Consider the following 24,549-nt stretch of genomic DNA (forward strand, 5'->3'; position numbering starts at 1 on the left):
AGTTCGAACACAAACATCAGTCTGCGGCGGCCATGTTGTTCTCGGCCATCGTACAGGAAGTGGGCGACTTTGTTTTGATGGCAAACAGGAAGTGGAATGTTTTGTATGGACCAGCTGAGCTTTGGCAGCTTGTTTGGACATTTTCAGCATTTCAAATGTTGATTTATTAAGGAAAAATCATGTTTATTGAAATGTATGAATTTGACAGAAAGGCTTTGTATCCATAAAGAAGCAATTTCACATATCTAGCAATATTTTTTTTTAAATAAAAATCCAAACTGAATCACCTACAAATGAAAAAGTAGAAAAAACAAGCAGAACTTGTAGTGAACTTGTTGTTTGCTTTTACCCTAAACAGAGAAGAAAATAAGATTAACACGGCATAACTTTCTTGACCTCGCTGCCTTTATGTGGTCCTGGCAACCGAAGACAAATGACCCCGTAACCCCGGCAGCCTCAGCATGTGTGGGAGTGGGTGTTTTTATAATTAATGCAGAGCCGAGACAATTGTTTTTTCAAATCGGCTCACAAACTTTCAAATCCTTCAAATCGGCTCACAAACTTTCCAATTCCCTCAATCAGCCTTTTTGAGGCCACTCTGACCCTGCGACCATGCTTGCCACCTGTCAGTCACTCTCATTGTTATTTGTGCACAGTGCGCACGCACATGAAATGAAAATTGTTACAACTTCTAAGTTTTAGGGAATATAGGGAGGTTTTTAGGAGCATCTCAGTAATGACTTATGATTTTCTTTACAATATGTGTTCCCCACTAGTTCAAACACAAAATTCGGCATCAGAATGACGAAAAAAAAGTCTCCATATAAATTGGGCTAATGCTAACGCTAACGGCTAATAATATCAACTTGGTTTGAATGGGCAATCTAGTTGAAAACCTGCTGTCAAAAGAAATGTTCAAAACTTCCTTGCGACCAGAAAAGTTTGTTTGAGACCATTAAACCTGTTGGCAAACGTCTTTGCAAACATTTGGGACCTTGAACGAACAATTACTAAAATTTGCTACCCTCACAAACACTAGCTTACGCTAAAAGAGAACATCCTCAAAAAATAATACTAAATAAATCCTTTTCTTAGCCATGAAATGTGCATGTGGTCCTTCTCCCGGACTTCTTGGTCCAAGCATACGCCACATAGTCTGGCATGTTCTCCTTCGAAACAATAAATAACGTGTAAGCGCCGCAGATCAAATCTCCGTTAGGTGAGCAGCAGCGTAAGATGGCCGCCGGTGGCTTCGCTTTCTGTGATGGTGAGTAAGCGCCATAAACATCTGTGGCTGGGATGTGCCTTGTGACTGTCTTAGTGTGCTTCCACATGATAGTGTGTTTATTCCACAAGTGTGTGCAACACGCACACAAGCTAGTAACACAAAAACTGTGTGTGTGTACACACAAAAAGACTTATGAGGCTTCGGAGTTTCCTTCAGTTTTTTTTTTTTTTTTTAACTCCAGTCTTCCTTTCTTCCTTGCATCATCGCTGAGACACGCGGGGAGACGCTGGCCGTGTTGACTCGTTTTTTTTTTACGGCCACTCGCGAGCTGCACCAGGACGGCTGGGGAACGCCACAAAAGGAGGGCGGCGGTGGCAGGAGTGGGCGTTTTCTGACGGCGCGTTTATGTTGGACCTGAGCCCAAGCAGCTCACTGCTTTCAATTAAATTCCTCTACAACTCTCAAAGACTCGCTTGAGAGCGGCAGAGACGCCACGCCGCTGAAGAAGCGAACCCTTTCGGTAGCAGACCTTCTTCCTTCTCCTTCTGCTTGTTCCTTCTTCTGGTGCTGCTTGGGAACCAGACCCCGTTCTGGCCCTCATCCCGCTTCTCGTTCGGATGTTGCCAATCTTGTCGTTCTGAGGAGTCCCGAAAGTGGTCATGCTGCGCGTGAGGCTGCTCTACGTCCTGTCATCCCTGGTCGTCTCCTTCTCCCTGGCGGCCGACGGCCAGTCGGTCGGCGCCCCGGGCGCGGCCCCCGCCGGGGCGGACAGGGTGCAGGTGATGTTCACGCCCACCATCTGCAAGGTGCGCTGCAGCCAGCAGCGTTGCGTCAATCACTGCGAGCGCGGCAACGTGACGACCCTGTTCAGTGGCCCGGCGGCTGGACGGCCAATCGGAGACGGCTTCAGAGTCTGTGAGTCGCTTTGTCAGCTGATTGACAAGAAGTCATTTTATTGTGAATGTCTTGTCTATGCAATGCTAATTATCTGAGGTCCTAAATATACATCGTTGAACTAGGTCAGTAAACATGCATAAACAAACTACAATCACTGAATATGCACGCACACATTTGACTCCATTCAATTTGTAGAGGAACTCAAACGTCATCCGGCCATTAACGTGGGTCTTAAACGTAGCTGGCCAAAAACATGCCTAATTCAAATTAAACTGCACTCCTAAACTGTCCACCAGAGGGTGCTGGAACACAGTAAACACATAAACACTACACATAAAACATGGCATGGATTTGATTTTCCCTGTTGGAGGAAGCACTTCATACACTCTACAACAGCTTACCAGTAGCTCGCATTGCTAGCTAATGCTAATCTGCATGCAACAAAACTCAGTGCAGCTTTGCTTACCTTTTTGTTTTTGTCATGGCAATGGCCGCAGCAGCTAGTGCACAGTCTGTCTGCAGTAATAATTTTCAGTTCTACTTGCAAGCTAGTTTAACTACGGTTCTCCAAATGCACAGTAATCCCATTGGAAAATGTTACTAGTAAGACTTGCTCCTTCTACTAGTGCACCTAGTTGTTTTCCTAGCCCACCCACTGGTTCTACGTGTGTGCTGAGTATTATTAGTGAGAGCAAGTAGTAACAGATGTCAACTAGTGCACGATTGCCCCATTGGAAATTTGGAAACATGTCGTCATTCGACTAGTGTACAGACATGTCACACAGCAGTGACGGAAGTAGTGAAAAAATACACTAGTAAATCATACTAAAATAATAGTAGTTCTAAAAGTGCACTAGATTAACTTAGTAGTGAGGACAAACGAACGCACTAGTAGAACTGCATATTACTAGTGAGAAGAAACTAATAATATACAGCACTAGTTAACAACTGAGCTCCAACTAGTGCCAATATATAATCCTACTTATTAGCACCTTGCACTTCACTAATACTTTAGTAGTAAAAGTAGAACGCTGTGACAGGTGTCAACAAATGCATGCATTTTCCCCACTGGAACTAGTAGTTGTTCTACTATTGGACTAGTAACACGGTCATATTACCTGAGTGCACCCTATTTGTTTTACTACGATCTCACTAATGAGGACAAAGAGCGTACTAATAGAACAACTATACGTTATTAGTGAAGAAAAATGTGCACTAGTTGACAATTGCATGCTACTAGTAACAAAAAAAGTTTACCTGTAAGACCTTTTCGTAATACTAGTGCTCTGTCTTGTCTTAGTAGTGAGGCCATAGATTATACTAGTACATAGACGAGAAGTTGAGATGCAATAAACGCTCAAGCGGCTTTCCCTAGTGCAGCGTTATCTGCTCGTTAACAGCACTTCCTGTCTGGCCAGGAAGTGGGAAATGTTTGTGTGCATGCGGGGCTGCTTTCAATCAACACCACGTAACCTGACCGGCCCGGTATCCTAACAACGGGGCCGACACCTCCCACAATGCATTGCTGTGTGACAGCCGTGTGAGAGGAAACACATTCAAGTGCAAAACTTTCACTGACAACATGGGACTTGAAACCTGACTTTTAAATCCAAACTCTGATTTGAGACCTTGTTTTAAACCCTAAACCTGGCTTGAAATACTAGTTTGAAATCATAACCCTTACTTGAAACCCTACTTTGAAGTCCCATGCCTTGTTTAAAACCCTGATTAGCTAAATTTCAAACTACTTGCAACCCTAATTTGAAGACTGGCTTGAAACCCTACTTTGAAACACAAATCCGGTGGATTGCAACTTTTGATTAGGGTTTCAAACATGGCTCAAGGGTTCAAGCCTGGCTTAGGGTTCCAAACATGTTGTGCTTTGAAAGTAGGGTTTCAAGCCAGTTTACAGACTTGACAGCGAGTGCTGACGATGCAAACGTGTGTTTGTGTAGTTGTGTGTCGTCTGCTGTGTAAGAACGGAGGTGTGTGTCTGCTGAAGGATCGATGCCTCTGCCCCTCAAACTTTACCGGAAAGTTCTGCCAGATTCCCGTCACCTCCCAGGCCTCCTCGCAAGCCACGCCCTCCTCCTCCTCCTCCTCCTCCTCCTCGCCCAATGAGATCGTCAAGCCCCCCCGTTTAGCCGTCATGGCTCCCGATACGGATCTGACCCGGTCTGAGTTTCTTCTGCCATTGGGGAGTCACAACCATGACTTAGCAGGTGCTGAGTCCGTCCTTTGAAGTTCAAAAACAGTTTGAAACCCTACTTTGAAGCCCTAACTCTTGTTCCCAGGTGCACCCGGAGCATCCCTTGTGAAGGTGAGGGTGCAGCACCCGCCTGAAGCCAGCGTGAAGGTCCATCAGGTGATGAAGGTCCGAGCTCCGATTTCCACGTTTGGACGACCCGTTTGATGTCGCTCACCGTTTGTGCCTTCAGGTGTCAGGATTCATGCCGGCGCCGCCATCGTTCTCGTCCGGCGCGCTGTCCGGGTCCGCGGGAGCTCCGGCGCCGACGCGGGATGACGTACAGGCCCGGACGCCGGTGGATGGCGGCGTCCGGGCCCAGACGCTCAGGAGAGATGGCGTCTACGCCCAACACGCCGGCTTCAAGTACTGCTTCAGGGAGGTCAAAGACGGACAGGTGAGTGATGGTGAGCACTCAAAATACTAAACACTATTTTTTTGGAACATTTAAACCAATATGTTTGAAATTGAAGGCAAAAACATTGTTTATTCGCTTAACTTTTATGATTTATTATTATGTCTGAAGTGCATTATTTAGGTTCAGCCTTTTTTCCCATATCCCGTATTGACTTGCGCATGTTCAAGTCAATACCCTGTTGCATTAAATATGTAATGTTTATAGCATTTAGCCTTTAAATATGTTCAATTGTCCTTGCATGTCTGTTTGAACACATTTGGGAGTACGTTTGATCGTATTTAAATACAATGGTCGTCTAAAATTGTTACTCCAAGTTGGCAGTTCCGCACTTACACAGCAAAATTGATTTTTTATTTTTTTTAAACAAGGAATAATTGTCCTCCACAGTATTGTTTTTGATTTAAAAGAAAAAAAACTAACAAAAAAGACTACACCCGTTGTTCCCAACTTGCGCACCAGGAGGCAGTATAATACTAAACAGTTTCGTATGTACAAATGAAGAAGAACAGACTTTTTCTTCTACTCCAGCCCCGAGGCCGCCATATTGGTCCTCCCAAAAAATGTTTCTCAGCATACGATCCAAATTGGAGAACATTTGAGACGGTACTTAGTAGAAACAGCATGATTTATGATGTTTTAAATGTGTTAAACATAACAAGAGGACTTGAGATATTTTACAACTTGCCTTAAATACATGTAAAAAAATTTATGCTGAGTGATGTTTGCAGGAGGAAACTTGTATATACGTGTAATTCAACAAAAGATGCCTCTGCCAAATCTAATATTGAGGTCTAAGGAACTGAACAATAAAATAAAAAGAGGTTCTTCAAAGCAGCACATACCATCCACTTGTTAAAAAAACAAAGTGTATTTTCCATTTATGTTAGTCTGAAGCTTGCCAGAGATGTTCTTAAGGCAACGTAGCTCACTTGTCTACAAGAGACAACACGCCACTTTCTTCGTTTAGTTTTCAAGCTGACTTCAGTTGGTGGCGGCAATAAACAACTTGAAGCCCCTTTTTGAAGGAAATGTTCACTATTTGCCTGTTTTTGTCTGGAAACACGTGTGCTGCTGCGCACCTCCGAGGATCGGACCTTAATGGGAACCAGAAGGACTCGTGTCCTAAACTGGAAACACTTCCTTACACACGCGCGCGTCGCTGTCTGCCAAAATGAAGAACACGCTTTTGAGCCGTCCACCAACATTGGTCCCGGTAACAATTTATGACCTCCACCAAGGACGTATTTTTTTGGACCAATAAATATTAGAACAACTAAATACTTAAAGGTGAAGTCAACCCCAAAAATCTTCTTAGCAATATGTTTGATGAAGCCACACAAGTGTCAACACTACGGAAGCGCCGAGCTGCCAATGCGGAGTAAAAAAAAAATTGGCTGGCGGGTATGTTTGAACATACTCGCAAATATGTTTGAACCTACTCGCAAATATGTTCAAACATACTTGTAGGCTACATGCTACAAAGTTAGCATACCTTCCCATAATGCCACGAGGTATTATTTGTGCATGCGTGAGTCAAAACAAAACCCAATTTTTTCAGCATTTGGGCCACATTACTGATTCATTAGAAAATTAAGTAGAAAAAAAACAGTGTTCATTCGTAACTTTTACGATTTATTATGCCTGCCGTGCATGATTTAGGTTCGTCATTTTTCGCCCCATAATGCAATGGGGTATATTACACTTGTGCACTTGAGTACCACAGCAATCGAGTATGTTCAAATATATTTGCAAGTATGTTCGAACGTATTTACGAGTATGTTCGAACATACTTGCCAGCCAAAAATGTTTGGCACATTGGCAGCTCTACGCTTCTGTACAACACGGCATTGTGCTTAATAGTGTTTATGGAATTTTGGTTAAGCGTCAAAATGCAGCCATTTTGAGCCATCTCGGGGCAGCCATTTTGCCACTTGCTGTCACCCGAAAATTACATCAAATTCTAAAATCAATTTTCCTATGAATATTTGTGGGTGTCAGGAATGGATGCATCGGATTTGCATTTTTACCACAGTAGCTGTTTTCTACAATTGGTCTGAGTTCGACTTTTGGGAACGAATTAATTATTAAGATTTTACTGTATAAGGAAAAACTCGTTAAAATGCCTTATGAGGTTCTTACCAACTTGTGTATTGTGCAAACAAGCTGGAATTTGAATAGAATTAATGGTTGTTTTATATGAATGACTTTCCAAACATTTCCAGTCTGTGTGTGTGTCCAGAAATGTCTCCAAACAAGCTGAAATCTTATGTAAACTGCAACAAGACCAGCAGATGAAAATTGATTCCATGTTGTCGATGCTTGCGTGTCCGTACAGTGCAGTTCTCCTCTGCCGGGCCTACGGAGCAAAGAGATGTGCTGCCGGGGTCTGGGAAAGGCCTGGGGCTCCACCGACTGCGCCCTCTGCCCCCCACACGCAGGTCAGCACGCTAACTTCACCTCCGCTCGCAAGCAAACGCAAACACGCACGCCGTGATCCCGGATCACTCAAATATTTGCAAAGATCCCACCGGGACGGGCTTACATAACAGCTCACTCATGCACGCACACACAGACTGTATCTTCTTCTTGAGGACATGACTTGAATGGTAGCAGAGCCGCGGAACCGACAACATCACACCCCCCACTGCCATTCAATAAATATAATAAAAGTTGATTTGATGCGTTTGCTTTCCTCGTGTGTGTCTTCACGAGCTTGTTGCACAATCATCCGTCATGAATTTGTGACTCAGCAGGTCCAAATAACAGCAGCTGTCCTGTTGGCTTCCAACCAAACAATGGAACCAAATGTGTTGGTGAGCTTTTATTATTATTATTATTAGTATTATTATTATGATCATTATTAATATCACTGTTATGATTATCAGGTTTGGTTATTAATAGTAACCAGTGCCACCAGAAAATCAGAGTTTAAGACCATTTTAAAAGGTTACATCATGAAAATGCTTTCATCTGTCCACTACCAAAGTGTGGAACTACCAATTTTTGATTGGCAAGTACTTTTGAATTTACGTTCCACGTACTCGCTAATACATACTTGTAGGCTAAATACCACAAATATATTTTCCCATAACGCCACACTGTGTTACTTTACATTTGTGAGTGGGAAAACATTGTTCATGCACTTGAAATCTATGATTTATTATTATTGTCTGCAGTGTATTATTTAGGTTTGGCTGCAAGTCACTACCCTGTTGCATTGTGGGAAAATATGCTAAGCTAAGCATTTAGGCTACAAGCATGTTCAAATGTTATCGCGTGTATGTTTGAACGTATTTGCGAGTACGTTCAATTGTGTTAAAAATACAAAGGTACTCACTTGGCAGTACCACACGTACACGTTTTTTTTTGTTTGTTTTTTAACAATAATAGCACTCTATAGTATTATATTTGATTAAAAAAATAGAGTTAATAATACTGTAAAATAGAATATGAAGCATTCAACAGTGTGTGCACATTAATTTAATGTCACAGTCCCTTTTATTGTGTGCTGCTTCTCCTGGTGTACCCAACTTGGCCACCAGGAGGCAGTATGAGACTATACTGTTATGTAAACACAAATGAAGAAGAACATACTTTTTCTTGTACAGTACTCAGTACTCAGTTATTCCGCCATTTGTGTTCAAATAGTTTCTTAATTTGTTGTAAAACACCAATTATCAATTGTTAGCGTGTCACTAGCATTTTCCTTTTATGTTAGCATGAAGCTGGCAACAATAAATAACTTGAAGCCCTTTTTTGTTGACTATTTGCCAAACTTGAGTTGAAGTACTGTTATGTCACATTTGCGCTTTTAAGTCAGAGCATAAAAATCACAAGTGGAGTCGCTCATATCTCGGCACCACAGTGAACATTGATGACGTCTTCTATCCTGTTGATTGAACTCGGCAAACGAGCGAGTAAACATTGCAGCTGCATTTGTGTATAGATGTGAACGAGTGCCTGCGGCCTGGCCTTTGTGAGAACGGCCTGTGTGTCAACACGGCGGGGAGTTACAGTTGCGTTTGCAAGACGGGCTTCATCTTGGATGCCTCGCATGGACTCTGCATCTGTAAGTAAACCAACAGTGGCCTTCACGGGGCTCACTTGTCTCAAGCCAAATAAAACCCGGCCGTTCCCCTGCTACAAATGTGTATGTTCGCCACATCGGTTCTGTTTACACACAAATGTAGAAGCACAAGAAGCTTAGTGAACAACTGTTTAAGTTAAACCTCACCATAACATTTATAATTGCCTATAATTTAGTACTGGTACTTCCAACCATGAAACAGACATTTTTGGTAAAATCAACACATTCTACTTTTATGAAAAAAAAAAAAAAGAAAAAAAAAAGAGTGTACTCTTTCTATTGGTGGTTTTGATGCTTATATTGTGGCAAAAGAGTCAAAATGCTTTAAAATGGTTGGCATAAACTGCACTTTTTCACGACTTTGAACTGTTGTTACCCATTTTGTCCACTAGTGGCGCACTGAAAACCACTTCAATGACATTTTGAAATCTGGCTGTTACTCAGGATTTGATGGAAACTCATACTAAAAAAAAAAAAGCACAATATGGTGCTTTTTAAAAATAACAGCAATGCATATAATCCACCTACAATCTCTAATAACAACATTGAGGCACTTACTTGGTAAACTTACTTGGCAAGCACACATTGATCGCTTCACAAGCATATTACGTTCCCCTTCATCTGACAATTAGCATAGATTTTAAACATAAAAGGCCAAAACATTCCGAATGAAAATTAAATTGCACTAATTAACTAGCCACTAGAGGGTGCTAGAACTGCACAAATGGAAATCAACCTGACTTTTTTTAACAATGTATTCCTTTTAACTATTGTGAACATGATATTGTGGCAGTTTTATATTTATATATCACTATATCACGATAATGCCCTTGTCGTTACATCCCTAGTGGTGACTGTGTCCAGACTCACTCGTCTGGTTTGCAGGCTGGTTATTTATTGCTTATTAGGCCACAGACATACTGGCTTGGCCCACTTGAGATCCAATTAGGGTAAAAGTGAATTAAAATGAGTCAAGTTTGACAGCCCTGCTTGAAATGTCCTCTCTTGCGTTCTGTGCAGCCCAGAGTGTGATATCCGAGGAGAAGGGTCAGTGCTACCGGGTCCTGGGTTCAGGTCTGGGCCCGTCCTCCTGCTCCCTGCCCATCCTCAGGAACATCACCAAGCAGATCTGCTGCTGCAGCCGAGTCGGCAAGGCCTGGGGGCCCCAATGCCAGCGCTGCCCCTACTTCGGCTCGGGTGAGTCGGCGCTCCCGTCGGGAGTGCGGGAGAGGCTTCAAGTGGAGGCAGGGATATTATTTTTCATGAAGATAAAACAAGTTGCACAACTTCGAAATTGTCTGTAGCAAAAGCCTGCGTATGAGTTGATGATTTTTGCTTTTCCAGCGGCTTTCAAGGAGATCTGTCCTGCCGGTCCAGGCTACCACTACTCCGCCTCCGTCCTGCAGTTCAGCCAGAGAGCTGCAGATCAACTGGGCACCCGAGGAGCTCAGCTGCTAACCGACGACCAGCAGCCTCACCACGGTACGAGCTCCGCATCTCAACAGAAACCCTGCCCCAGCCGAACCAGCCGCCCCAGTCCGCCCCCACCACGCCTGGCCGTCAGCCCGCCTCCGTCGAGACCTGTGAACCCTGGGAGCACCCCCCGGCACAGACCTCAGAGTCCAGACAGGGCCGCAGTCCAGCCCGACCGCCCAAAACCAACCACGTCTTCTGTAAGATCTCCACCACGAGCCGACGAGAGTCGAGGTACAGCCCGCAACCAGGGAACCGTCGGCAGTCGGGGCGCAAGTCACAACCAAGTCTCGAACAGGAACCAAGGAATCACAAGGAATCAGGGCCTGAGTCAGAACCAAAGCACTAGCTGGGAGCAAAGCATTGGTGGCAGTCAAGATAACACCAGGAACCCAGCAACGGGCAGAAGCCAAATTCCCAGTGGGAGCCAAGACGTGAGAGTGGGTCACGGGACCAGGATCAGCCAAAGCTCGAGTGGAAGTCAGGACACCAATCAGAACCAAGGAAGTATCAGAAACCAAATCACCAATCTGAACCAAGGCACAAGTGGGAGTCAAGGTACCTGATTGAGAGCAGGCAGGAACAGGAACTTTTTTTTTCACAATAAACGCCAGACTCCTTGTCTGTGTTTGCGGAAGGTCTTCTGCCAGGAAGAGGAGACTCCCTCCCTGAACCGGCTCCACGGATCCCCGAGCAAGACCTCTTGCCTCCAAAGAAGCCACAGACAACCACGCGGCCGCCACAAGTCCAGCGTAAGTCCTCCAAACGGCATCTGAAACATTTTTAAGACTGGCTCATCGGTACATTTGTGTGCGCAGGGATGCCGGGCGTGTGTGAGACCAAGCCCGACGTGTGTGGTGGCGGTCGCTGTGTGGATCAGCCGGGTGGCAAACATACGTGCGTGTGCCATCAAGGCTACCAAGCCAACAGGCAGCGCACGCATTGCCAGGGTGAGCAAACACACGCAAGCAGAGTTCTTTTGGCTCCATGAAAAACATTGCAATGTAATAATACACTCGCTGTGTGTGTAGATGTGAATGAGTGTTTTGCGTCTGGAGGTGTGTGTGCTCCAGGGGAATGCGTCAACAGTGCAGGCAGCTACCGATGTGTTTGTCCGTCCGGATTCAAGACAGACGCTCGGAAGACTCGCTGTCAAGGTGACATTCTGTCCACGTTTTATTTGTATGTGACTAATGAGGCCTAGCATCACAAACATGGTTAATGTGATTGTTGTTGCTTACATTGCTAATGTTGCTAATGTGGTTAGCATGGCTAATATTAGTAATATTGTTTAGCTTCTAACATAGCTAATGTGGCTAATATGACCAACGTGGCTAATGTCACTAATGTTGCCAGCGTAGCTAATGTTGCCAACATAGCCAAAGTCATTAATGTGGCTAAGTGAGCTAAAATGGCTGATATTGCTCATGTTGTTCATGTGGCTAACAAGGCAATTGTAGCTAATGTCACAGCAATGGCGAAAGAGGCTAACATTGCTAATATGGTGAGTGTGATTAACACACGGAATGGACACACAATAGGCCACTTGTGGCTGAAGCCAGAGGGAAGCCATCTTGTGTTGCCACTGTTAGTGACAACAGCACTTCTCCCAGACTTTTTGGTCCAACCGTATGTCATGCGTGTTGCAATTCTTGCCATAGAGTCAGAAAATAGCATGGAAAAAAGGTGGGATTAGCAAGTGGCAATGTAAAATGGCCACCAGTGGCTTCGTTTCCCCCAACATCATTTTTAGTCCATTCATATGTAAATCCATGTTTCAGTGTGACAAATGTGGCCACTGTCATATCCTATACTGCTAAAATAGCTATTTTTGTGGATGCCTTATTCTAATTAATTACTATCTAACATTGCTAATGTAGCTAACAAGGCAAATGAAGCTAATGTCAAAGCTGTGATGAATGCGACTAATAATGCTAATGTGGCAAACGTGTAACTTGACTAACGTGCCTTTTGTAGCTAACATGGCTAATGTGGATAACTTCATGTAAGTGGTTTATGGCCCCGCCCCCTTCCCCACTGTCCCCCCCTTAGACGTAAATGAATGTGAGGACCCCCTGCTGTGTCCTGGCCAGGAATGCGTCAACAATCCTGGCTCGTACCGCTGCGTCTCCTGTCAACCAGGATTCGGACTTCTCAACGGATTGTGCACAGGTAACACCAATCACAATTGTCATGGCAACATACGATTTCTTTTTTTTTAATCTTTATCGGTATGTAAATCCGTCCCCCCCAGACATTGACGAATGTGTTCAAGCTCCATGCGCCAACGGACGCTGCGAAAACTCCCCCGGAAGCTTCCGATGCCTCTGTCGCCACGGTTACCAGCTCACCAACAACACCTGTGCAGGTGACAACATCACATGTTACACAACATGAAACACAGTCAATGAGGTCATCATGGCGACCTGCATGTGTGCGCATATGTTTTGTACAGATGTGGACGAATGTGCGGATCCGTCTCAGTGTCCAGGTCAGATGTGTGTCAATTCTGTGGGCTCGTATCGTTGTGTTTCCTGTCGCCCGGGATACAAACTGACCAACAAACAGTGCACAGGTAACACACGTGCACACAGATATGCGTGCACAGTCTACACACACATAAACACAGAAATATGCATACGTATGTATCTGCTGTCTTGAACAGATGTGAACGAGTGTGAGGACGGAGCGATGTGTCCAGGCGGCCAGTGCGTCAACACAAAGGGGTCCTACAAGTGTGTGGACTGTCGCCAAGGTTACCGGGCTACCAATGGCGTGTGTGAAGGTACTCACAAACATGCACACACACAGGCAGTACAAACTATTGATTGACATTTTCACATTTGATCTCTTTGTCTTTGAAATTCAAACCAAGAGAAGTGAAAATTGAACATTTACTGTCGGGTGCTATTTACTTGTTTTCAATTTTCATTCACACGTCGGCCCTCATTTTGTCGCACAGACGTGGACGAGTGCGCGAGCGCGTCCACGTGCCCGGCGGAGCGCGTGTGCGTCAACACGGTCGGCTCGTACCGCTGCGACTGTCAACCGGGCTATCGGACCTTCGGCCGGGGCCGACCGTGCAGAGGTGAGTCCGCTTGACTCGGCCTTTGTCTATGCTACATTGTGGGGCCCCATTCAGGCTTGTTTTTCCAGGTTTAACTACCATTGTGGGGACCGAGTTGAAATTGTGGGGACATTTTGGGGGTCCCCACAAGTTCAGACCTCTTTTTGAGGGTAAAGACTTGCTTTTAGATTAGTTTGAATTGGGTTATGTTTGAGTTTAGGGTAAGGAATGGGGGTCGGCAATCATGTTTTAATGGTTGAGGTTGTGGAAAGGCAATTATGTCAATGAGAAGTCCCCACGATGATACAAAGAAAAGCATGAGTGTGTATGCGTGTGCGTGTGTAGACATTGACGAGTGCGTGGAGGAGAACTGGTGCCCCCCCACGGGAGAGTGTGTCAACACGCCAGGCTCGTTCAAGTGCGTGTGTCCTCAAGGGTACGCACTCAGCGAGGGCGACGGCAACAACAAAACGTGCATCGGTAGGTACGACTTCTTCTCCGGCGGTTGCCGCGGCGACGCTGTACGGGCAATTTGTAAGACGCGTCGGCTGTCTGCCGCAGACGTGAACGAGTGCGCGAGGTCCAACGTGTGCGTCGACGGCGAGTGCGTCAACACCGAAGGGTCCTTCACGTGCCGATGCCGGCAGGGATTCGCCAGCAACCCGGAAAATAACGCCTGCCTTGGTACACACAAACCTTGACATAAAAATACACAAACATGAGCTGATAGTGGCAGACCTAGTCTGGATCGAAATGTGCGTGTTTGTATTCCCAGATGTGGACGAGTGCTCGTCGTCCGGCGCTTCGGTTTGCGGAGGAAATCAGCGCTGCCAGAACACCATCGGCTCGTACCGCTGCCTGACTTCCTGCCAGCCGGGCTTCCAGGCCTCGGCCGACGGACGCTGTCACGGTCAGTTTGACCATCCGTCGCCTCCAACCTTGACCGACCGGCAAGTACCAAACGAACGTACGTGTCTCCTCCTATGCCAGACGTGGACGAGTGCGCCGATGGGTCGGCCTGCGGACGGCACGCCGTCTGTCGGAACGTGGCGGGGACGTACGAGTGCTTGTGCGACCCGGGCTTCACATCCGCGCCCGACGGGAACTCCTGTGTGGGTACGTGGACTGCATGGATCCTTTTTTTTTTTTTTTTTTTGTCTGAAACAAACTGTTGCAACTTTTAAACTGTTCAGGTTATTCCTACTAACAATTGTGCTTTCAAAATTTCAAAAATAGAAGCCCCAAATTAAGATTTTTGTTGTTTTTGTTGTTTTTCCTCTACTAAGTTCTACCTTTTTTGTCTGATCCAAACTGTTGCAACTTTTAAACTGTTCATCTTATTCCTACTACCAATTGTGATTTCAAAGTTTCAAAATAGAAGCCCTAGAATTAACATTATTTCTCTCTATCAGCTTATTCGTATTAAAAAAATTATAAAAAAAAAAAAAAATCAAAATAAAAACCAAAATTAAGATTTTGTTTTTTTCCATCTCACAGCTTATTCCTAGTTCCATTTTTTTTTCCAATATTTCAAAATAAGAGGCAAATATTAAGATTTTAAAACTTTTCTCCTCTATCAACTTATTCCTACTACCAAATTGTAAAATAAATGAATAATAATAATCAGAATAAAAGCCAAAAATTAAGACTGATTTCTCCACTATCAGCTTATTCATACTACCAAGTTGTTTTTTTTCAAAATAAAAGCCAAAAATTAAGATTTTGTTTTTCCTCACTATCAGTTTATTCCTACTACCAAATTGTTAACAATAATAATAATAATACAAATAATAATAATAATAGTCAAAATAAAAATAAAAGCCAAAAATTAAGATTTTTTTCTCCACTATCAGCTTTTTCCTACTACCAAAGCTTTTTCAAAATAAAAGATTATTAAGATTTTTTTTTAATTAAGATTTTTTTGTTTTTTCTCACCATCAGTTTATTCCTACTACCAAATTGTGAATAATAATAATAAGAAGAAGAATCACAATAAAGCAAAAAAAATAAGATTTTGTTGTTCCTCACTATCAGTTTATTCTATATTGTATACTACCAAATTGTAAATAATAATAATAATAATAATAATCAAAATGCAAGCAAGAAATAATTTTTTTTCCTCTATCAGCTTATTCCTAGGACCATATTTTTTCAAAAAATGTAATTTTCAACATGACAAAAAATAACCTCAACCAAAAATTCAAATTTGAATCAAGTCCAAAACATCCTTTTACACTCCCAAAGACTTTCAATAATTCTACTATAATAAGCATGGCTGTGGGAAGACCCGCATGGCAAAACACGCGGCTCATGAAAGCTGAGCAGAAAAAAAAAAAAAAAAAGGAAGCCTTCCAATGGGAAAAGGAGATTCAAACACGCCCATTTTTACAATCTTCTATTTATGCGTGCGTGTTCCAGATGAGGACGAGTGCGCGTCCATGCCGGGCGTGTGCGGTCGGGCTCGCTGTGCCAACCTGGAGGGCTCGTTCACGTGCGAGTGCGACGCGCCTGGGGAAGACTTTGACTCGGACGCTCGACGATGCGTGAGCGCGCTGCCGCCAGGTATCCGCGCACGCTCATTCCACTTAACTCCACTCACACGTTTGCGCGCAATGCCCTGGCCCGTGGGCAAGGCGTGAACTGTCGCCGGCTAACCTGAATTTCACTTGATTGTCCACGCCCGTTTAAAGACACAGCCAACACGTGTAGGTGAATACGACAATACACCCTTAAAACCGCTGGGTCGAAACAGTAACTTGGGTCAATTTTAACCAACTTTGGGTTATTTCGTACAAAAAAAAACGGGTTGTTGTGTGCATAACAACTCAGGAAATTGTTAATAGGTCCAATTTTTGACCCAAATTGGGTTGTTTACTAAAGAAATCTCTTCAAACAAATTGAGTTGTTTACATTGACTTGTTTTTATGCATAGCAATCTACCTCATGCAATGATACTTTCATACACACAAAATATACACAGTACAAATCGACACGCATACATACATACATGTAGTATGTATGTATGTATGTATGCGTGTTGATTTTTCTTCATATATATATATATATATATATATATATATATATATATATATATATATATATATATATATATATATATATATATATATATATATATATATATATATATATATATATATACCTGTATATATATTTTTTTTATTTATTGATTTATTTTTCATACATCATTTATAAGGAGTGCAAACGATGTTGGTTTTCTACTATGTAGCAAAAAATAGTGTCGGTGGCAATTCAGTACATTTCAAAATCAGATTGTAATTCCTGACAGATGCCACAAGATGGTGGTAAAGGATGACTCCCCCCCCCACAAGATGGTGGCAAAGGATGACTCCCCCCCCCTAAATGGACCTCGGCTGACGTCACAGTTTATTTGGCACCAAGTTGCCACCAGATGGCGCCAATTAGCAATACAGTGCTATGTTTGCAAATGTATTGTGTTGACTATCTAACGACCCTATCACGTGACAGTCTACTTTCTTGTTCCACCGCAGCGGCTTTCCCCATCCAGCCTTCCTCATCATCATCATCATCATCATTATCATTATCATCATCATCCATCCACGCGGGCGCCTTTGAGGTGCCGGCGCCCCGTCCCGACGAGCTGCACGAGTGCTACTTCCAGGTGGGCTCGTCGTCGTGCAGCCTGCTGGCCGCCAACATCAGCCGGCAGGAGTGCTGCTGCACCCTGGGGGAGGGTTGGGGCCTGGGCTGCCTGTATCAGGCCTGCCCCCCCGACCACTCGGGTGAGAGCCCGCCCGTCGGCGTCGCGTCGGAGGCCGTGACGTCACGCGTGATGTGTGAGTTTGTGCTTGTGTGTGCAGCTGACTTCCTGTCGCTGTGTCCCAGTGGGCGAGGATACGTGACCGGCGGGGAGGCCGACTTCAGCTACACAGGTGACCACATTTATACTTGGCTATTAGCTACGACAACAGACGGATTGGTCTCCAGGCAATTGAGCAACTTTGTTCAATTTCAACACCATTTAAATGAAGTGTTGTGTCCTAATGTTTTTCATTGTTTTTGTTTGTGCGTCAGATGTGGACGAGTGCAAGCGCTTCCATCCGGAGGTGTGCAAGAACGGCGTTTGTGTCAACAACATTCCAGGTTACAACTGCTACTGCTCCAGCGGATTTGTTTACAACGTGGCGCTACTCGAGTGTGTCGGTACGCATGCAAGCACTTCTTTTCCCTTCAAACTTTTGCAATATTTGTGCTCTACTGATAAGCTGCGACGTTTATAAGGTGCAGAATATTATAGAGTGATTTCCTCACTAAGAAAAAAGTCCAATGTAAAGCTTTTTTGTTGGCTTTTTGGAGGATAAACGGCATTTCTGTTTAACAGGGTGTGTGCGTGTTGTGGAAAGACATAAAAAGTCACATGAGGAAAGTTGTTAAAGTCCCTCACACATGTTGTCATTGTCCACCTGGCGGCGTGCGTGCGTGATTTCCACGGTGACATCATCAAGTCTTTCACGCGCCTCGCCTCACCCTCCATTTCAACAGCCGCTCTACGCGTCATCAAGAAAACATTCGGTCACGAGTGACGCTAACGGGGAAATTAAATTCATTTGATTTAAATAGCATCACCGAGTATAAAGGTTGGACTGTGGTGTAAAGGAAAAAAAAGTACTTAAAAGTACTTAGGCTTTTGGGTTGACTGGTGCGTTTTTTTTTTATTATTTTTTTATTTTTTTAAGTAATGATGTCAGCTGACGACTACTAAAGCATACCTTTTTGTCAAACCAAAAGTCAGCTAGCTTGATGAACATAAACACAGTAGACAAGCTAACATCAACTAGTCTCAAATTAGAGTAACAAATTAAATGTAGCAACATGCACAAACATAACCGGGAACCGGGATCACAATCACTTTGGTTTCTGGACAATAGAAAAGAAAAGTGACCTCGGGTTATCGACTATTTGGGGTTTGTTGGTATGATGGCACATAAATATCCATTGGTCGTGCTTTGGGTATCCCCCCCAAAAAAAAAAAATGTCCGCCACATCCTGCGATGCAACACAAAAGCTGTGCTGCATTGTGTGAGGTGAGGCGGCCATTTTGGCTCGAGTTAAAAACAAACAAATGCTTGTAATGTGTTATTTTTTTAAAGGTACCGTCTGACGGTTTTCCGTTGCTGTTTGTAAACGCAACGTTCAAAACTGACACTCGAGGAAGCCGAGGACAGCAGCCAACCAGGTTCAAGCCTTTCAAGGTGTAGTCGGAAGGATTTGTTTTGGCTTTACCGGGACATTTCTGGGCGGAGACTCAACAACCTTTTCCTTCTATCCAAGCTGCCTGTGGGGGCAAACTACAATATATATTCAATATTCAATACATGCAAATTCAGTTGTCCGAACATCTGCTCCTGATTGGTGGGTTGCTTTCTTGCTTGTTTGTGGTTGGCTGCTTTCCTCCGCTTCCTCAAGCGTCAGTTTTGAATGTTGTGATTCCAAACAGCAACAGAAATCTGTCAGACAACAGGCAAAGTTTTGTTTTACATTGAACCGTTCCTAACTTGACAGTTTTTTTATTCTTTGACGGATTTTTTTTTAATTGTTGTATTTTCCTTCCATTCAGCCACAGTTTCAGCTTTTTTTGTGTTTGCATTCAGATCTGGACGAGTGCGAGCAGGAGAGCTGCGAGGGAGGCTCGTGCGTCAACACGTTGGGTTCATATTATTGCAGCTGCCCGCCGCCTCTCGTGCTGGACAACACGCAACGAAAGTGCGTCAACGCCTCTCACCTCACCCTCGGTACGTCACGTTATTCGAGTTTGTGAATTTTTATTTTAGTTCGTTTTTATTTCATTTTGAGGTTTTTTTTATTCTTATTATTTTTTTATTTAGTTAGTTTTAATTTGTTTTCAGGGCGGCTCTGTTAGTTTTTATTAGCTTTAGTTATTTAAAAAAAAATGCTTGTTTTGTTTTAGTTAGTTTTAGTAATAGTTTTTGTTATTTAAAAAGTGTATATTTGTGTGCAATATTTAATAAACACCATGGTAACATGGAAAAAAGTAACGCATTTATTACCTTGCGCTGCATTTTGGCTGAGTAAAATTATAGTAATTACCAAAGACTAAAATGGAGGATATTTTCGCCATAATTATAGCTAGTTTTAGTTAATTTTGTAAATGTAAAATGCAGTTTCAGTTAGATCCGTGTCTTTAAAAAAAATGGAGGACATGACCTTATGAAAGTGTTACTTTTGCACAATTTGCATCTTGTGCAATTCTGAAGCTAATGTAAACGCAATTGCTTTTTTTATTTTTATTTTTTTTTGTCCAAGTAGTATGACAGAGCGATATCAATATGTTTAACAATTGATGTTGACTATATATATATGTATATGTATATGTGTGTGTGCAGATGAGAACTTGTCGGTGTGCTGGCAGACGGTGAGTGCCGATCTGATGTGCCAGAGCCCCCTGCTGGGGGCGCAAGTCACCTTCAGCGACTGCTGCTGTCTCTACGGCCAGGGCTGGGGCATGGAGTGCGCGCTGTGCCCGCAAACCGATTCTGGTAGCGAGCTCCGCTTTTCCTTTTTTTTTTGTCCTTTTTTTTGTTTTGTTTTTGCGAGGGACTTCAAAACAGTGCGCGAAATGATCGGCTGCTTACAGTCATTTATTTATTCAAACATAACATGGGTTTCCTTAGCGTGCCAAATGCTGTAGTTATATATTATATATTTCACCACTAGATGGCACTAAACATAAAAAGTGCTGTTTGATTCAAGTTATGATGATGATGATGTCTGTTGTTTCCACAGATGACTTTGGCAGCCTGTGCAGTTCTTTCCCTCCTGCTGTCTTCCCTGACCCGCCTGGACCGGAAGCGCTCGGACCAGGAAGAGGTACAAACTGATTTATTTTATTTTTTTATTTTTTTTCCCACTCACACTGGTGTACCTAATGTATTCTCCTTCCCTGTTGTTCCATTGACGGTTGGCAAAGCAGCTTAATGGCTCCTTACTGCCACCTACTGATGAGGATGGTGGTTGCATGTTCTGACGTTTTGACTCTCATATTTGATTTCAATGATTGAGCTTCTCATTCGATTAATTATAAACTACAAAATAAAAATTGACAATTGTTATTTATTAAAATATTAATTTCATATACAAAAACATGCCAATCATACACAGTTTTTTTTTTGTCATTGTCCATCCGGCGCACACATGACCTCATTTTGGAGATGTTCACTGTAATCATAACTTAGTTCTTCAACTTGTTGAAGCAGCTAGTGGCTCACTGAGGTTATTTATGATTTATGTCTACCCCCCAAGGTCCCCCATTTTTCCCCCCGGATGTCCTTCCCGCCACCGACTACGACGACTACTCTCCAGTAGGGGGCGGCAGTGACGATGACACCTACCCTGGCCCCCCACGCTTTGAGTAGGAACAAAGACACGCACACAAACAAAACAAAACACTGATTGTCAAAGATTGCTACGCTTGTGGTTGGCCAAAGAATTTCTGCCTCAGCTCACTTTTCACTTCAATATATTTGCATTTAAATTGTCTTTTTAAAACTTTTACTGGGGAACATTTTTATCGAACTTTTATGTCATACGGTTTAATTAAATCATTATTTAAGTAAAGTTTTATTTTTTAATTAGTATTTTTAAAAGGGGAGAGTTTTTTTCTTTTTTTTTCGTGAAATCGGGAAAATTGGTTTTAAAGGCCCATGACGCAGGATTCAGCGTTTTTGCACATTTGTGACCCCTCTGGCGAAACTCGGAATGGACGCCAGCGACGCGCACGGCCAGGATCATGAGCATGATGTCATGCTCAGAGCAAAAGTTAGTTTCCCGCCCGACCGCGCCAACATTATTTCACTTTACAGGAAAATAGGGGCAACAGTCATTGTGCCACAGTAGTGCTTCCTGTCCATTATCCATCCATCCATTTTCTTGACCGCTTAATCCTCACAAGGGTCCTGCCCATTATACAATTCTTAAAACATGAAAAATATGGTTATTTTAACACTTAGGGTTTTATCTATCTAATCTAATCTAATCTAATATTTTAGTAGTTATTGAATTTAATATCACACATTTTTTTCACTACATATTATTCTGTAATATTTTCATTTTGTCCTCATATTTGTATTTATATTTATATTATATATATATATATTATTTTGTAACATTTGTGTATTCCATTTTTCATATAAGACTTGTGCATTTTTAATGAGTAACTTTTTTTCAACTGACCCATTTTTTTCTTTACTCTTTTACTCTGAATATTTATGTATTTTCCAGTTCATATGTTTCCATTTTTTTAAATACAATTTTAAAGGGATACTTAACACACTTATCCATTTCAACAAGAAAAAGTTCATATTTTAGCTAGAATTAATTCGACCAATTTATTATTTTTTCATGTACAATTAATAGCTTAAAAAACACATTTTGCCACTTGCTGTCGACTGAAAATAACATCACAGGTGCTCGGGTAACAGGTAACGACCAATCACAGCTCACCTGTTTTCTGGCTTTGGTCATGTGACGTTTGCAAACAGAGCCATGATGATGTCATTTTCAGTCGACAAAAAGTGGCAAAAAGTATTAGTTGTACATAAAAAAAATCAAATTTTCAAATATACAAGATGAACTTCTTGCTGAAAATATCTGAATGAGTCAAGTATCTCTTTGAAGTACTATTTATTACGGTACATATTTATTATATATTTAAAGTCATATTTTTTCTCATATTTTTGTATTTCTCATCTAATGTTTTGTTTCTGTTTTTGTATATTTTTTTTTGAGTAATTGTTTATTTTCAAGTACACAAGTGCCTGTAGTTTCCCAAATGATTGCGTGTTGTGTTGCACACAGCGTGGGCTATTACCCGGGTAGAGACTACGACGGCTCGCCCTTGCGCCGTCCGTTCGGAGCCGGACCGCCGCCGCCGGGCGCGCCTCCTCTCCGCTTGGCTCCGCTACCTTTCGACGAGGACGAGGACGAGGAGGAGGGCGAATCTTGGGGGCGCGGACCGCCGTTCCCCCCTCCCGCCTCCCCCAGGAGGCTGTATGAGCGTGAGTGCACAACATTGCAAAGAGATTTTTTTTGTTTCATTTGTTTTCTTTAAGTCTTACTACCCATGTTTGTTTCTTCACAAATATGATGGGTCAATGTGACCCATTCTAATGATTAATGGTAAAAAATATATATATCATATAACGCAATGCAATGTTTTTAATATTAAAAAATAAAAAATAAAATGAAAATGGAAAACAATAGCAGATTTTCCAACCTGGTGAATTAATTTGACCTGCACTGCAACATAACAGGAGGGTTCAATTCTGACATCCCCCCACTCCTTCAATTTTCCCTGATAATAATAAATTTTTGGTCGAATATTGTTCATTTTTTTCTGGCATTTCTATTCACCATTTTTCCAATTAGGGGTGGGAACCTCTGGGTACCTCATGATACAATACGATGCGCGATACAAGGCTCACAATAACGATTATCTCACGATATGACGATACCGCGATCATCGATATATTGGTCAGGTCATAAATCCACGATAATCTACAATATAATAATAATAATAATAATAATAATAATAATAATAATATAAAAAAAATCATAATATAATAATAATAATAAAAAAATATATAAATATAAAACCAAGCTCATGAGTCTTTTTCACCTGAAAACTTCCGTCCATTTCCCCACCACTGTTATGAGGCAAGTGGCCCGCCAAGTAATTGCTCAATAAGTAATGAACAATGGAGCCATTATAGTGGCTGAATATTAACTACAAATATCGCGATAATTACGTAGGCATATCAATAATCTATCGTGAGACAAATTATCACGATTTATCCTGATATCGGTATATCATCACACTCCTATTTCCAATATTTGTGTGTAATATCATCCAGTATTAAAAAATTATTTTCTACCATTTTAAATGTGGGAACCTTTTTAGCGGGGTTCCCAGATTTTTCCTCACCCCCTCCCCCCAATATTTTGGCATTTCATTAAAGGGAAAGTCAATCCCCCGCTTCCTTTTGACACCATTTTGATTTATTATTCAATTGGGAAAAAAAACATTTGGGCCTCCAAATAGAGTGCAACGGTTATGACATCATCCCGTACGTGCGCTTTTCAGGGCGCTACGACGCGTTCGCCGGCCTGAGCGCGGCGGACGATTGCGGGATTCTTGACGGCTGCGACAACGGCACGTGCATCCGCCTGGATGAGGGCTACACCTGCGACTGTTACCACGGTTACCGGCTGGACGCCACCACCATGACGTGCATCGGTGAGGCTCGTGCCTGTTTCAAAGATGGTTGTCGGCCCGCCTCGTTAACAGACAGTTGTTGCCTTTTGTTGGCAGACGTCAACGAGTGCGAGGGCGGCGCGGACGTGGACTTCCCCTGCGTCAACTCGCGCTGCGTCAACACGGACGGTTCCTTCCGATGCGTGTGTCAGCGCGGCTACGTCATGTCGCGCAGGCTCAACCACTGCGTGCCCGCCTAGACTAGACTGGACCGGATGGAGCCGGTCCAAAGCGGTGTGGACACGCTAACACTGCAGCATATGAGCTGGACTCGAACGACCTTCAGGAAGTCCGAGCGGAGGTGGAAGCAGAGTTTAGCGTTAGCATTTCTGTTAGCCCAGTTAAGACGCTAATAGAATTTGCTTAATTAGTATTGTTAACAGTTTTTGTTTTTCAACAGTGACACTGAAAGTAAAACTGTTTTCACTCCAAATGAATGATTTCCTTCACTCTTTTAGATTTTGTAATGCAGTCAAGAAGCCACGTCAATTTAGCAGTAATGGCGAGCTGCCAATGGCGAAACGACTGGCTAGCTGACAGCCCATAAGCGCCAGTGCAAGCTGTTGAAGTCACAGGGCGGCCATCTTGTTACTCCCACCTCGCGAGCACACTTATGGACAGATGAGATATATACAGCTCGTAGGCAGTTAGTATAAGGCCGGAGGCGGGGTGGGGGGGTTTGTGCTGTGTTGGCCACTATTTATTTATTTTTTTAACAATTAAAAAAAAAAAAAAAAAAAAAAAAAAGTTTTGAAGACCACCTTTTTCATTTATGGCTCACTTCTTTAGACTCCAATATTAGAT

The 24,549-nt window shown here is 42.9% G+C and overlaps 1 protein-coding gene across 2 annotated transcripts in view; it reads left to right on the top strand.

Annotated features, from left to right (window-relative positions):
- ltbp4 (latent transforming growth factor beta binding protein 4) overlaps positions 1-24,178 on the top strand; it is a 60,588-nt gene extending 36,410 nt beyond the window's left edge. Inside the window, exons 1-32 of one of the 2 annotated variants that reach the window (XM_077542113.1) lie at positions 1,086-2,143; positions 4,081-4,347; positions 4,420-4,499; positions 4,564-4,767; positions 7,124-7,226; positions 7,542-7,601; positions 8,735-8,857; positions 9,896-10,072; positions 10,220-10,906; positions 10,963-11,100; positions 11,167-11,298; positions 11,380-11,505; positions 12,401-12,520; positions 12,603-12,716; positions 12,804-12,923; positions 13,014-13,133; positions 13,311-13,436; positions 13,761-13,895; positions 13,977-14,099; positions 14,191-14,325; positions 14,406-14,531; positions 15,834-15,977; positions 16,946-17,197; positions 17,276-17,347; positions 17,490-17,618; positions 19,067-19,207; positions 19,820-19,972; positions 20,220-20,303; positions 20,736-20,844; positions 22,290-22,489; positions 23,575-23,727; positions 23,803-24,178. In XM_077542113.1, the coding sequence (XP_077398239.1) occupies positions 1,888-2,143; positions 4,081-4,347; positions 4,420-4,499; positions 4,564-4,767; positions 7,124-7,226; positions 7,542-7,601; positions 8,735-8,857; positions 9,896-10,072; positions 10,220-10,906; positions 10,963-11,100; positions 11,167-11,298; positions 11,380-11,505; positions 12,401-12,520; positions 12,603-12,716; positions 12,804-12,923; positions 13,014-13,133; positions 13,311-13,436; positions 13,761-13,895; positions 13,977-14,099; positions 14,191-14,325; positions 14,406-14,531; positions 15,834-15,977; positions 16,946-17,197; positions 17,276-17,347; positions 17,490-17,618; positions 19,067-19,207; positions 19,820-19,972; positions 20,220-20,303; positions 20,736-20,844; positions 22,290-22,489; positions 23,575-23,727; positions 23,803-23,945 (5,052 nt within the window). In that variant the 5' untranslated portion in view covers positions 1,086-1,887 and the 3' untranslated portion in view covers positions 23,946-24,178. Of the gene's footprint in view, positions 1-1,085; positions 2,144-4,080; positions 4,348-4,419; positions 4,500-4,563; positions 4,768-7,123; positions 7,227-7,538; positions 7,602-8,734; positions 8,858-9,895; positions 10,073-10,219; positions 10,907-10,962; positions 11,101-11,166; positions 11,299-11,379; positions 11,506-12,400; positions 12,521-12,602; positions 12,717-12,803; positions 12,924-13,013; positions 13,134-13,310; positions 13,437-13,760; positions 13,896-13,976; positions 14,100-14,190; positions 14,326-14,405; positions 14,532-15,833; positions 15,978-16,945; positions 17,198-17,275; positions 17,348-17,489; positions 17,619-19,066; positions 19,208-19,819; positions 19,973-20,219; positions 20,304-20,735; positions 20,845-22,289; positions 22,490-23,574; positions 23,728-23,802 lie in introns of those variants that run through there. The other variant, XM_077542112.1, reaches the window with a different exon arrangement.
- Positions 24,179-24,549: the final 371 nt, after the last annotated feature.

The sequence above is a fragment of the Festucalex cinctus genome, chromosome 13 (assembly GCF_051991245.1).
Source record: "Festucalex cinctus isolate MCC-2025b chromosome 13, RoL_Fcin_1.0, whole genome shotgun sequence".
Classification (NCBI taxonomy): Eukaryota; Metazoa; Chordata; class Actinopteri; order Syngnathiformes; family Syngnathidae; genus Festucalex; species Festucalex cinctus.